Raw genomic sequence first — 14,535 nt, 5'->3', positions numbered from 1 at the left:
TTATAACTGGGCATGGCACCTGTGGGACCCTGGAAGCAAGAGTTAAAGAAAATGGCAAGAGAGGTTGGTTCCTATTTGGGAAATGAGGCTTCTAAGCCCAGCGAGCTCCCCATCCATCTGCATGATCTTATCTTCAAGCTGGACTGCCATTCAGAAGACCAAAGCGTCGCCCCGGACCATGTGCGTGACTCGGCGAAGAGGTGCTCACATGCTGTTTCATACCCTTCACCTTCCTAAGTGAAACCAATGCCATAAAGTCTATTGTAGTCATGCGAGTGTGAAATGACTAGTTAAGCAAAATATGGCCATGACTGGGCCTTGCAGAGACTCTAGGAAGTATTCAGGGTCCCAAACTACACTGGGTCTTTTGGAACCATCCTGAGTTACACATCTGGCAGGTAAGGTAAGTCTGTGGGTGAAAAGGCTTCGTATCTTCCTTACCTTGGGGAATTTGCACAAGGCCAACACTTATACCTGCAAGTAAGTCTCCAAGAAGCCATTCCTTGAATCGATACAAACACATCCACTCTAGGAAGGGAAAGACTGTAATCATGCAACTCAGGAACCTGTCCCATGAGCAGCTGTGAGAAAGAAGAACAGAGACTTGGTTAGTTCTCCAAAGAAAAAGCCCACATAGCCAAGAAAAGGCACGGTACATAATTCTTCCCCACAGCAGAGTTCCTTATTCGCACTGTCAACACTTTGATATACTGGACCGGATAATTCTTGGTCAGGCTGTCCTATGCATTATAGACGTTTAGCAACATCGCACTAGATGCCCCCTCTCCCAGGTGTGACACCCCAAAATGTCCCCAGACATTGCCAAATGTTCCCTGGGAGACAAAATCGCCTCCAGTTGAGAGCCATTATCATACATATAACAAAATCTAAGCCTTATAAGTCCAGAGTATAAATCAAGTCTGTGTTTCTTTTGGATGTTTAGAAAGATATAAACGTACCAAGTTTCCAGTGGAAAATGGACTGTTATTGATTTCTTTTGATAAGGACAGTTTTTTGATATGGTGGTGGGGGGGGCAATTAACACATTCACATCATTCCCATCTACTAAATTTTTACTGAACATTAACTCTATGTGACTTTGACCTCTAATATGTAGAAAGGTATAGAAAATATAGAATGTGAAGTTACCATACTCAGGGAGTTAGCCATGTAAATAAAAAGCAGTAAAATAAAGACTGTTATCCTTTAATCCAGGAGATATCAACCAGAAGTAATTCTGTTCCCCAGGGGGCATTTTGCCATGTCTGGACACATTTTTTATTATCATGATGGGCATCGAGTGGGTAGATGCAAGGGATGCTGCTAAACACCCTAAAATGTACAGAACAGCCCTTTATAAGAAACAATTGTCTGGTCCAAAATGTCAATGATACTGAAATTGAGAAAACCTATTTTAACCTTTAGATCATCTAAAACAGAAGAATGACCACCATCAATCAATTGCTCAGTAAAACTAGTTTGGTTTTACATGGCTTTCTGCTACTTACATTTTAGTATGGGCTGAAAGCAAAGAGTATGAAGATTTTTCATGTATGAGCTGTAGTTGGATAACTGGGATTTGACTGTGGCACGGCTAACACGTATGCTCAGAAGAGAAGTAATTTAACTAACGTATGTTTGACTCTCACAACTTCATGAGCATGACTATCCCTAAGGGCCAAACAGGTGTAAGTGACTTTCCCAAAGTCACAGTAGCAAGTGTGAGCAGCGCTGGGGCTAGAAACCAGGTCTCCTGATTCCTAGTTCAGTGTTCTGTCCACTCGGTTGCTGCCACATTTCCTATCGACAGCTGTCAAATTCTGCTCAGGAGCCAAGAGCAAGACCATTGGTTTGAAAGGAGCATCATATTGCTATTTATATGGGAGCCCCTGGGTGTTAGGCAGGTGCTCTGTCCTTCTATGGAGGTGCGTAAAGCATGGCACTGGGGCAATCTGTTTCTTCTCCAAGTCCAGTCTGCCCTCCTCTCCTCCTCTCCATGTGCCACTTGGCAAAAGACTAGCCACCGTCGGCAAATCATCAACGTTCTTTCGCATGGCAAAACAAAACGAAGAGGGAATAGTGAGGATCTAAAACTGAAGAAAATCAAGGAGGGTGTTACAGGAATAGACATTGAAATTGTAGCTTAAAAATGAGGAATGTAAGTCAATGTGACAGCAAATGGGAGATTTTGACAAGGAGGGGTGTGTTTGCAGTTGCTAACTAAGAGGGAGAAATGGGAAGAGAGATTAGATTTGCTGCAGAAAGGAAGAGATGGAGTTAAAAGATTGTGAGGTGTTGACTTTTTTGTTTTGTTTTGTTTAACTAAAAACCTCCACGTATACAGTTCTTTTTATTTGCATGGTGATGGAGAAAACTTTAGCCTCCTCATCAAGAAAACAAGAGAGAGGGGGAGAGCACAAATAAATAAAAACAGAAATGGAAAAAAGGGTTACAACCAACACCACAGAAATACAAAGGATGATAAGAGAATACTATGAACAATTATATGCCAACAAATTGGACGACCTAAAAGAAATGGATACATTTCTAGAAACATACAAGACTGAACCAGGAAGAAAGAGAAAATCTAAACAGACCAATTACTAGCAATGAAATTGAAGCAGTAATAATAAATAAAAAAACCTCCCAAGAAACAAAAGTGCAGGACCAGACAGCTTCACTGGTGAATTCTACCAAACATTTAAAGAAGAATAATACCTATTCTTCTCAAACTATTACCAAAAAAATGGAAGAGGAAGAAACACTTCCAAATTCATTCTACATGGCCAGCATTAACCTGTCACCAAAAAGAAGAAGAAGAAGAGGGAGGAGGAGGAGGGGGAGGAGGAGGAGGAGGAGGAGGAGGAGGAGGAGGAGGAGGAGGACGAGGAGGAGGACGAGGACGAGGAGGAGGAGGAGAAGAGAAAGAAAATTACCGGCCAATATCCCTGATAAGTAGACGTGAAAATTCTCAATAAAACACTAGCAAACTGAATTCAACAATACAGTAAAAAGATGATATACCATGATCAAGTGAGATTTAACCCAGGGATGCAAGGATGGCTCAATATCTATAAACAATTAATGGTATACATTACATCAACAAAAGCAAGGATGAAAATCATGTAATCATCTCAATAGATGCATAAAAAGCATTCAACAAAATTCAGCATCACTTATGACAAAAACTCTTAACAAAGTGGATATAGAGGAAACTTACCTTAACATAATAAAGGCCATATATGACATACCCACACCTAACATCGTATTAATGGTGAAAAGCTGAAAGCTTCTCCTCTAAGATCAGGAACAAGACAAGGATGCCTGCTCCCATCACTGTTATATAGTACTGGAAGTCCTAGTCACAGCAGACAAGAAAAAGATATAAAAGGCATCAAAATTGGAAAGGAAGAAGTAAAACTGTCACTATTTGCAGATGACATAATGCTATATAGAGAGGACCCTAAAGACTCTACCAAAAAAATAGAATTAATAAATAAATTCAGTAGAGTAACAGGATACAAAATTAATATCCAAAAATCTGTGGTATTTCTATACAGTAATAACAAATTACCAGAAGAAGAAATTAAGAAAACAATCCCATCTGTATTTGCATCAAAAAGGATAAAATTGAATAAATTTAACCAAGAAGGTGAAGACCCATACTCTAAAAACTATAAAACATTGAAGAGGACGCAAAAAAAATGGAAGGCTATATCATGTTCATGGATTAGAAGGATTAATATTTTAAAATGTCCTAAAATGATCTACAGATTTAGTGCAATCTCTATTAAAATATCAATACCATTCTTCTCAGAACTAGAACAAATAATCCTAAAATTTATATGGAACCATAAAATACCATGTATAATCAGAGTAATCTTGAGAAAGAAGAAAGTTTGTGGTATCATTCTTCCTGATTTGACCATAATAATCAAAACAGTATAGTACCGGTACAAAAACAGACACACAGATCAATGAAACAGAATAGAGAGCCCAGATATAAACCCTCACTTATATGGTCAATTAATCTATGAAAGGAGGCAAGAATATACAATGGAGAAATTATATAGGTACAGTAAAACCTTGGTATATAACAACTAGTTTGGGCAAAGGGATGTCTGTTAAAGCCAAAAGTCTGTTATGTAATAAAGTAGGTTTTCCAATTGTGTATGTTAGGGAATTGACAAATTATGCCTGACATACGAACCAGGAGGTCATGGTTTGATTCCCAGTCAGGGCACATGTCCAAGTTTCAAGCTCAGTCCCCAGTGGGGGGGGGGGGGGGAGCATGCAGGAGGCAGCTGATCAATGATTCTCTCTCATCATTGATGTTTCTATCTCTTTCTCCCTCTCCCTTCCTCTCTGAAATTAATAAAACATAAATCTAAGCAAATAAACAAAAATCTGCTGCAGAAAGTCACACCATGGAACAACAGAATCAATTACCACTCTGGAAGCAGTGTGATCACACGCTGACTAATCATTCACCAAACACTGCTTACAAGTGGTGACTCTTGAATTTAAATATGTAGATGATAGTTGCTGATATGTCATATTTATTTATGTCGGTGAAATTACTACAGTGTTTTTTCAACATATGGCCTATTTGCTAAAATTTGTTTAAAATAAAAGTGAATTAATAACAAAATATAGCCCTAGCCCGTTTGGCTCAGTGGATAGAGCACTGACCTGCAGACCAAAGGGTCCTGGGTTCAATTCCAGTCAAGGGCATGTACTTGGTTGTAGGCTCCTCCCCAGCCTGAACCCTGGTTGGGGCTCATGCAGGAGGCAACCAATCAATGTGTTTCTCTCACATCAATGTTTCCTTCTGTCTTTGCCTCTCTCTTCCACTCTCCCTAAAAATCAACAAAAAAATATCCTTGGGCGAGGTTTAAAAAAACAAAAACCTCTTAATAAGTATAAGCTAAACTAAATCACCAACTTACACCATACACAAAAACAAACTCAAAATGGCTAAAGGACTTAAATGTAAGACGGGAAACCATAAAAATCCTACAAGACTCCATAGGCAGCAAAATTGCAGACATATGTCATAGCAATATCTTTACAGACATAGATCCTAGGGCAATAGAGACAAAGGAGAAAATAAACAGATGGGACTACATCAAAATAAAAAGCTTCTGCACAGTGAAAGAAACTATCAACAAAGCAACAAGAAAGCCCACTGCATGCGAGAACAGATCTGCCAATGTTATCTCCGATAAGGGTTTAATCTCCAACAATTACAGGGAACTCATACAACTTAACAAAAGGAAGATAAACAATCCAATCAAAAAATGAGCAAAGGATCTAAATAGACACCTTTTAAAAGAGGACATTCAGAAAGCCAAGAGACATATGAAAACATGCTCAAAGTCACTAATCATCCGAGAGATGCAAATCAAAACAACAATGAGGTATCATCTCACACCTGTCAGAATGGCTATCATCAACAAATCAACAAATGACAAGTGCTTGAGAGGATGCGGAGAAAAAGGAACCCTCCTTCACTGCTGGTGGGAATGCAGACTGGTGCAGCCACTGTGGAAAACAGTATGGCATTTCCTCAAAAATTTAAAAATGGAACTGCCATTTGACCCAGTAATACCACTTCTAGGAATATATCCCAAGAAAACAGAAACACCAATCAGAAAGGATATATGCACCCCTATGTTCATAGCAGCACAATTTACAATAGCTAAGATTTGGAAACAGCCTAAATGTCCATCAGCAGATGAGTGGATTAGAAAACTATGGTACATCTACACAATGGAATACTATGCTGCTATTAAATAGAATGAATTCTTACCATTTGCAGCAGCATGAATGGAACTGGAGAGCATTATGCTAAGTGAAATAAGCCAGGTAGTGAAAGAAAAATACCACATGATCTCACTCATTTATAGATAATAAAGACCATTATAACCCGATAAACAAAAAGATAGTTACAGAGGCAGAGAAGCATCGAACAGACTGTCAAATTACAGTGGGAAGGCTGGGGAGTGTTGGAGGGAGGGGTAAGAGATCACCTGAAGGACTTGTATGTATGCATATAAGCATAACCAATGGACACAAGACATTGGAGGGGTGGGGTGAGGGCATGTGCCAGTGCGTAGGGGAGGTCAGGGGAAGGCCAATGGGGAAAAAAGGAGACATATGTACTACTATTTGTAATACTTTAAACAATAAAATACAATTAAAAAATTAAAAAATAAGTATAAGAAAATCTTGGTTAAAAGCATTTTTAAATTAATAGGGTGTTAATTTTCACATATGACATACAGACTGGAAATTTTATCTGTTAAATGGAGGTTCACAAAATTGAGGTTTTACTGTAATAAACCCTTTGACATCAGTCTTAGTAATATATGTTTTGATGTGTCCCCTTGGGCAAGTGCAACTAAAGAAAAAAATTAACAAATGGGACTACGTCAAACTAAAAAGCTTCTGTACCATGAAGGAAGCCATCAGCAAAATGAAGACAATCTACTGAATGAGAAAAGATACGAATTCCCAAATGATATAGCCAATAAGGGGTTAATATTCAAAATTTATGAAGAACTCATACAACTTAATAACAAAAAACCCCTACAATTGATAAAAAATGGACAGAGGAGCCCTAGTCAGTATGGCTCAATTGGTTGGAGCATCGTCCTGTGCACCAAAGGGTTGTGGATTTGATTCCTAGTCAGGGCATGTACATGGGTTGTAGGTTTGATCCCCAGTCTGGGCATGTAAGGGAGGCAGCTGATTAATGTTTCCATCAATGTTTCTCTGTCTCTCTCTCTTCTTCTTCCTCTCCCTTCGTCTCTCTCTCAAATCAATTAAAGCATATTGTTGGGTGATGATTTAAAAAAAAAATGAACAGAGGACATAAAAAGACATTTCTCCAAAGAAGACATACAGATGGCCAACAGACATATGAAAAGATGCTCGACATCACTAATCATCAGGGAAATGCAAGTCAAAACCACAGTGAGACACCACTTCATACAAGTTAGAACAGATATTATCAAAAAGTCAACAAATAACAAGTGTCGGTGGGATGTGGAGAAAAGGGAATCCTGTGCACGGTTAGTGGAACTATAAGTTGGTGCAGCCACGAAAAACAGTATCGAGGTTCCTCAAAAAACTAAAAATAGAAATACCATATGACCCAGCAATTCCACTTCTGGGTGTTTATCTAAAGAAAACAAACAAACAAAACATTCAAAAAGATATATGTAATCATATGTTCATTGCAGCATTATTTACAACTAGAGGCCCGGTGTATGAAATTCATGAATGGGTTGGGTCCCTAGGCCTGGCCGGTGATCAGGGCCAATCAGGTTCCCCACCTCCCCGCCTCTCCCCCTCCTTCCTCGCCACTTGTGTTCGCTGCCACCCACCCCTAGTTCTCTGTTTTAGCCTGGGGGCCCGGCCCTGATCAGGCGATCAGGGCCTGCCAGCTGGGGGGAGAGACCAGGAGGTTGGCCGGCAGGCTCCATCGGCAATCGGGGCCTGTGGGCTGGGGGCAGCTCCTGCGTTGAGTGTCTGCCCCCTGGTGGTCAGTGCGCATCAAAGTGACCGGTTGTTCTGGTTGTTTCATTCTAAGAGTTTCTTAGGCTTTTATATATATAGATAGCCACGATGGACACAACCTAGGTGTCCATTGATAGAGGAATGGATAAAGACATGATGTAATGGACTATTACTCAGATATATAAAAAAATGAAATCCTGCCATTTGTGACAATATGGATGGCAACATTGTATTATGCTAAGTGAAGTAAGTCAGACAGAGAAAGGCAAATACCACATGATTTCACCTGTATGTAGAATCTAAAAAAAACCCCACAGACACAAACAAACAAAACAAAACAAAAAAAGACTCACAGAAACAGAGGCAAACTGAGGGGAGGTGACTAGAGGGGTGGGTGAAAAAGGTGAAGGGGAATATCTATATATATAAAAGCCTAAGCGACGGTTCAACCATTTGACTGTTCAACTGTTCAACCAGTAGCTATGACGTGCAATGACCACCAGGGGGTAGATGCTCAACGCACAGGCATGGAAACATGGAACAGACTGATGAATCTCAGGAGGAAAGAGGGAGAGGGGAGGGTGGGAAGAGATTAACCAAAGATCTGATATGCATACTAGAAGCCCAGTGCACAATCATTCGTGCACTGGTGGGGTCCCTTGGCCTGGCCTTTGGGGATTGGGCAGAAACTGGCAGTCTGACATCCCCCAAGGGGTCCCGGATTGTGAGAGGGTGCAGGCCAGGCCGAGGGACTCCACTGGTGTACGAATCCTGGGGGCTCTAGTAGTCAATAATACTGTGGTAACGTGGCCTGGGGACTTAGTAAGGTATCTAAATGTCAAATCACTATGTTGTACACTGGAAACTAATATAATACTGTTTACCAACTATAATAAGAAAAATGAGTAAATCCTCACAATCACCTTATGAAGTAGGTGCTATTACCATCACCATTTACAGGTGAGGAAACTGAGGCACAGTTGGGTTGGATAGCTTACCTAAGGTCACACAGCTGGGAAGCAGCAGAACTGGGATTCAAAACCAGGCAATCCGGCTTCTCAGTCTTGCTCTTAACCACAGTGCCTTTCAGGTTAAAATTCAGAAGTGGATGTAACTGTGTGTTTAGAAGTAGGAACTAAGAACTGCTATAAAAGCCCATGTGAGGCAGAACTGGTCAGATTAAATGTCCAAGGCCTGGGCAGGGGGAGGAGAGTTAGAACCTGCTTAGGATGAGGGATAGTCAGGAAAGGACTATCCTTTTATAGAGACAAAGCCAAAGTGGCCCCCAAATGCCCCCTTTAACATATTCCGACCCATCATGGAGCAGAGAAAATGAGAGTAGTGGTGTAAGACTGGGAGGGGCATCCAAGACCGCAACTTGCAAAAGGCAGGATATGGATAAAGGAGAATGCCTCAGAGAGAAGGAAGTCTGCAAGAGGGCTGTGTGGAGGCCTTCCTCATTTGTCACCCAACACATGCCAATTGTGGGTGATAAATCCAGAGTGTGAGTAGGGCAGCTTGAGTAATTAGGGTTAATATCACGGTGTAGGTCACAAAAAAAGGGTTCCTAACCATCGGTCTATGGACCCTCTGAGACTCTAGATAAAATTCATGGGATGTGTGAATTGAGAAGAAAATATATTGTTATACTTACTAACGTCCTAATTGAAATTGAGCACTTCTTTCAAATTATGAATGTTAACAACAAACTAGAGTAGTATAGCAGAACTTGATTTTGTCACCAATAGAAATCACAAACATTTTCATATTACATTAAAATTGCTGCAGATATATTAAAATATCATTTATATTCATCACTACTTTGAAATTATGATAGCTACTAGGTCCACATTATTAAATAACATAATTTTGGGATTTTTCATATTTTGATAAACTATGTTTAGAAAAACTGGTTTCCTTTAAAATTTTACTAGAAGCCTGATGCATGAAATTCATGCAAGAGTAGACCTTCCTTCCCCTGGCTGCCAGCACCAGCTTCCCTCTGGCACCTAGGACCCGGGCTTTCCTCACAGCCATGGCTTTGTCCGGAAGGTCATCTGGAAGGATGTTTGGTCTAATTAGCATATTATGCTTTTATTATTATAAATGTATTTTATGCATTGAAAAAAATTTTGACCAAGACCATTCAATGGGAAAAGAATAGTATCTTCAATAAATGGTGCTGGGAAAATGGGATATCCACATAGCTAGGAATAAAGTTGGACCCTTACTTTACACCTTACAAAATTAACTCAAAATTATTGGATCAAGGGTCTAAATTTAAGAGCTGAAACTATAAAACTCCTAGAAGAACATAGAGGGGGAAATCTTCATGATCTTGGATTTTACAACAATTTCTTACATATGACACCAAAGTCACAGGTAACAAAAGAAAAAATAGATAAATTGAATTTCATTAAAATTAAAAACTGTTGTGCACCAAAGGACACAATCAACAGAGAAAAAAGACAACCTACAGAATGGAAGAAAATATTTGCAAATTACATATCTGATAAAGGTCTGACATTCAGAACATAGAAAGAACTCCTAAAACTCAACAACAGAAGAAAAACAACCTAACTTTTAAAAGGGCAAAGGAAGGAAGTAGACATTTCTCTAAAGAAGCACATGAAAAGATGTTCATCATATTTAGTTATGATGAAATGGTAAAAAAAACAAACAAGCAAAACCCACAGTGAGATACCACTTCACACCTACTAGGATGTCTATAATTTTTTAAATGATAGATAACAAATGTTGGAGAGGATATAGAGACACTGGAATATTTCTACTTTGCTGGTATGAACGTACAATGGTGAAGCTGCTGTAAAAATGTCTGGCAGTTCCTCAAAACATTAAACATAGAATTACCACATGATCCAACAATGCTACTCCTAGGTATATACCTAAAATAATTGAAAACAGGGACTCAACTGTAGCTGTTGGCTATAATTGTGCTGGGAGGGCCCTGCCCTCCAAGCTGGGACTTGCACGTGGCAATGAGAGGACTGTGCCCTTGCATCAGTCCAAGGCTTGAACCTGTCCAAAACACTGTAGCGGCTCCCCACAATAAAGTTTTAATTCTGTTTCTTTGTTACTGATGTTGTGGCTCCACCCCATAACAAAGAAACAATTTCCAGAGGATGAGGCCCAGGAATCAGGATTTTAAAAAGATTCCCAGGTGATTCTAATGTGCAGCCAAGGTTGAGAACCACTGCTATAGATAATATTAAAAATATATCTAAACATGCAATTCTTGGTCTAAAAAATGAGCATGTTCAAAAATTAAATGAAGAAAATTTGAATATACTCGATGGAGATTTTCACACATATATGAGTGATGATTCCATTGATTCCACAGATGATGCTGAAAAGGAAAATTTTCCCATCGAATTTCTTAATAGTATTACTCCTTCGGGAATGCCATGTCATAAATTAAAATTGAAAGTGGGTGCAATCATCATGCTATTGAGAAATCTCAATAGTAAATGGGGTCTTTGTACCAGATTTATTATCAAAAGATTATGACCTAACATTATCGAAGCTGAAGTATTAACAGGATCTGCAGAGGGAGAGGCTGTTCTGATTCCAAGAATTAATTTGTCCCCAACTGACACTTGCCTCCCATTTAAATTGATTTGACAATGGTTTCCCATGATGCCAGCATTTGTGATGACTATTAATAAATCACAAGGACAAACTCTAGACAAAGTACGCATATTCCTACCTGAACCCGTTTTTGCTTTCTCTCGAGTTTGAAGAGCATGTGATGTTACAGTTAAAGTTCTAAGTACTTCATCACAAGGGAAATTAGTCAAGCACTCTGAAAGTGTTTTCACTTTTAATGTGGTGTATAGGGAGATATTAGAATAAGTTTAATCACTTTATCAGTCATTGTTTGCATCACTGTTGTTTGTATATCATGTTTTTGTTGTTTTCATATCATGTTTTTGTTGTTTTCATATCATGTTTTTGTCATTTTTATATCATGCCTCTGTTGTTGTTATGTCCTTTTGTTACTATTTATTAATAAATTTATATGTTATTTTCATATACATTTTACTAATTTCCTTTCATCTCTCATACTTCTATTATAGAGAAAGGGCAAATAGCAATATTAAAATATCTCTGCTAATTAATTCCCTTTTTTAAAAAAATATATTTTATTGATTTTTTACAGAGAGGAAGGGAGAGGGATAGAGAGTTAGAAACATCGATGAGAGAGAAACATCGATCAGCTGCCTCCTGCATACTCCCCACTGGGGATGTGCCCGCAACCTAGGTACATGCCCTTGACCGGAATCGAACCCGGGACCCTTGAGTCCGCAGGCCGATGCTCTATCCACTGAGCCAAACCGGTTAGGGCAATTAATTCCCTTTAATGTGCATGAATTTCGTGCACCGGGCTACTAGTATGTTTTATATCACAATAAAAATAAAAAGAGTAAAAAGAAATTATGCAGAGGTTCATAAGCTTTACCAGATTGCTAAAAGTTTCACAGCACAGAAACAGGTGAGGTGCCTCTGAACTGCAGAGCCTGCATGGTCACAGTGGGTATCACAGGAGGTGGGTCCCATGTTGATGACCACAAGTACTGCGTGGGCACAGCTGGGTATGAGTTTAGAAGGATGTCATTCTCTGTCACTAATTAGTCCATCATGGCTGCTTTTGGTTGTTGTTGTTAAGAGACTGGTAATGGTGATCAATCAAACAATGGATTTACTAAATATCATCCTTAGATGCTGTGAGGGACATCCAAGAAGTTTACAATCAAGAAGGTGCTACAAGCCCTAGGTTTGGCTCAGTGGATAGAGCACCGGCCTGCAGACTGTAGGGTCCCAGGTTTGGTTTCAGTCAGGGACATATGCCTGGGTTGCAGGCTCAATCCTCACTAGAGTGCATGTGGGAGGCAGCCAATCAATGATTCTGTCATCATTGATGTTTCTCTCTCTCTCTCCCTCTCCCTTCCTCTCTGAAATAAATAAAAAAATATTTTAAAAAAAGAAGATGCTACAAGACAAAGCTCACACACACCAAAAAAACAAAACAAAACAAAACAAAACCTGAAGAGAAATCACCCTGTAAACTAAGGGTTCTGATGCCAGGGATTCAGAGGAGGTAGACAGAAATGGGCACCAAAAGGAGTCAAATAGGGGTATGGTGCTGTCAGCTTGGTGGCAGGTAAATGACCACACACACGCACCTGCACTGGATATGGTGTTTGAAGGTGGTGATGTCAATGTCCAAGTTCCCAGAGGAGGCAGACCTCCTTCTGTAATCCTGTTGAAAGGTCTCCTCATTGTACACATCTCGCTTGACATCATACGAGTAAGAAGTTTCCCTGTATCTAGAGTCAAAATCCTGATAGCTCCTTGGTGGCTGCATCATTCCTGGACAGGTGGAAACAGACCAAACAGAAAACAATTTTAAAAATATAGACCCCTTCAGTAAAATTTCCATATAATGATACCTTACATTTGCATAACGCATTGCAGTATTATAAAACTTCCTCATGTGTTTTATAATTTCATACTCACAACTAGCCTATAAAGAATGCAAAGTGAGAATCAGTCTCATTTTGGAGAAACCAAAGCCCAGAAGTTTAAACAGACTTGACTGTTAAATAATCAGAGTCAGGACTGGAACCCAGGTGTCCTGCTAGGAAGCCCAGTTTTCTTTATATTCGGTTATGTTGTAGAGAAATGAATATGAGGTAAAAGTCAGTATAACCACCAATTTTCACTAAACATGCTAAGGGTTAAGTGGTCAGTCAATACAGTGTCTTCTACCTCCTCGATGGGAATAGCGCACCTATCATTATCCCTTTACCTTTCCTGTTCTTCCTAGCAACTGCTTATCTATTTGACCATTGTCTGATTCCCATACTAAAATGTAAGTCTAAGAGGTGGGACTTTGACTGTTCATGGCTGTATTCTCAGAGCCCAGAAGAGTGCCTGACACTTAGTATGACCTTAACAAATATTTCTGAAATGACTACGTAGTATCCAGTTAGCGGCATCATGGTGTAGCAGAAGAAGCGTTGCACAGGTTCTCAGGAGAATGGGCTTCTGGCCCTGGCTGTTTTCCTAACTAGCTGTCTGATTGGGGGCAAGTTTCTTAAAAAATAAGTTTCAGTTTCCTTGTCCATAAAATGACATGGCTGGACCAAATGATATCTAAAGGCCACTTTAAGATTTAAAACTCTGGTTTTAAACTCTAGAGACAATGAGGAGGAGGAGGAGTTAATGATGGATATAAGTCCACTTCTGAAAGAAAATAGAACCATTCTTGATCATCTGTGTTTTTAAATAACAAAAAAGGCATAAACTCTAAAATTCTTCCACATAGTTCCACCAGTGTGGCTCAGTGGTTGAGGTCAAGCCATGAATCAAAAGGTCATGGTTCAATTCCCAGTTGGGACACATGCCCAGGTTTTGGCTCGATCCCCAGTGCAAAAGGCAGCTAATCAATGATTCTCTCTCATCATTGATGTTTCTATCTCTCTCTTCCTCTCCTTTCCTCTCTGATGTCAATAAATAAGTAAATAAATAAACAAAATTCTTCTACAGAAATGTAAAAAAGTATATATATATATATATATATATATATATATATATATGAGGTAAAAATCATATCTCTATATATAAAAGCCCAGTGACCATTACGGTGGAATGACTGGAACGACCAGCCACTATGACGCGCCAGCCGCAGGGGCCACCACCAGTGCCGCTGCCAAGGCTGAGGGCCCCAGGGCCAGTTGCGTGGCCATCGCCAAGGCACTGGTAAAGAACGTGTAGGTGGCTAGCGTGAGCGTGCAGCTTGAGATGAAGGCTCTATGGGACAAATTTAATCAGCTGGGCACCAAGATGATCATCACCAAGGCTGGCAGGTCAGGGTGTCCTTCTCCCTGCGGCGACCCTCCCCACATGGCACCAGTCTTGGGCAGCAGGCTTTGGCCCAATCCATGCGAGCGAGACTGAGAAGCGGGGGTGGGGGGACATGGCCTGGCC

The 14,535-nt window shown here is 39.9% G+C and overlaps 1 protein-coding gene across 1 annotated transcript in view; it reads right to left on the bottom strand.

Annotated features, from left to right (window-relative positions):
- SLC26A8 (solute carrier family 26 member 8) overlaps nucleotides 1–14,294 on the bottom strand; it is an 81,874-nt gene extending 67,580 nt beyond the window's left edge. The window contains exons 1-3 of the mRNA XM_036318436.1: nucleotides 14,228–14,294; nucleotides 12,729–12,915; nucleotides 442–581 (exon numbers count right to left, since the gene is read on the bottom strand). Of these exons, the coding sequence (XP_036174329.1) occupies nucleotides 442–581; nucleotides 12,729–12,915; nucleotides 14,228–14,294 (394 nt within the window). The remainder of the gene's footprint in view (nucleotides 1–441; nucleotides 582–12,728; nucleotides 12,916–14,227) is intronic.
- Between the last annotated feature and the right edge of the window lie 241 nt (nucleotides 14,295–14,535).

This window comes from Myotis myotis, unplaced genomic scaffold, assembly GCF_014108235.1.
Source record: "Myotis myotis isolate mMyoMyo1 unplaced genomic scaffold, mMyoMyo1.p scaffold_m19_p_7, whole genome shotgun sequence".
In the NCBI taxonomy this organism is placed as follows: Eukaryota; Metazoa; Chordata; class Mammalia; order Chiroptera; family Vespertilionidae; genus Myotis; species Myotis myotis.
Note: the sequence above shows the minus strand (reverse complement) of the source record. Positions and strands in the feature narration are given on the sequence as shown.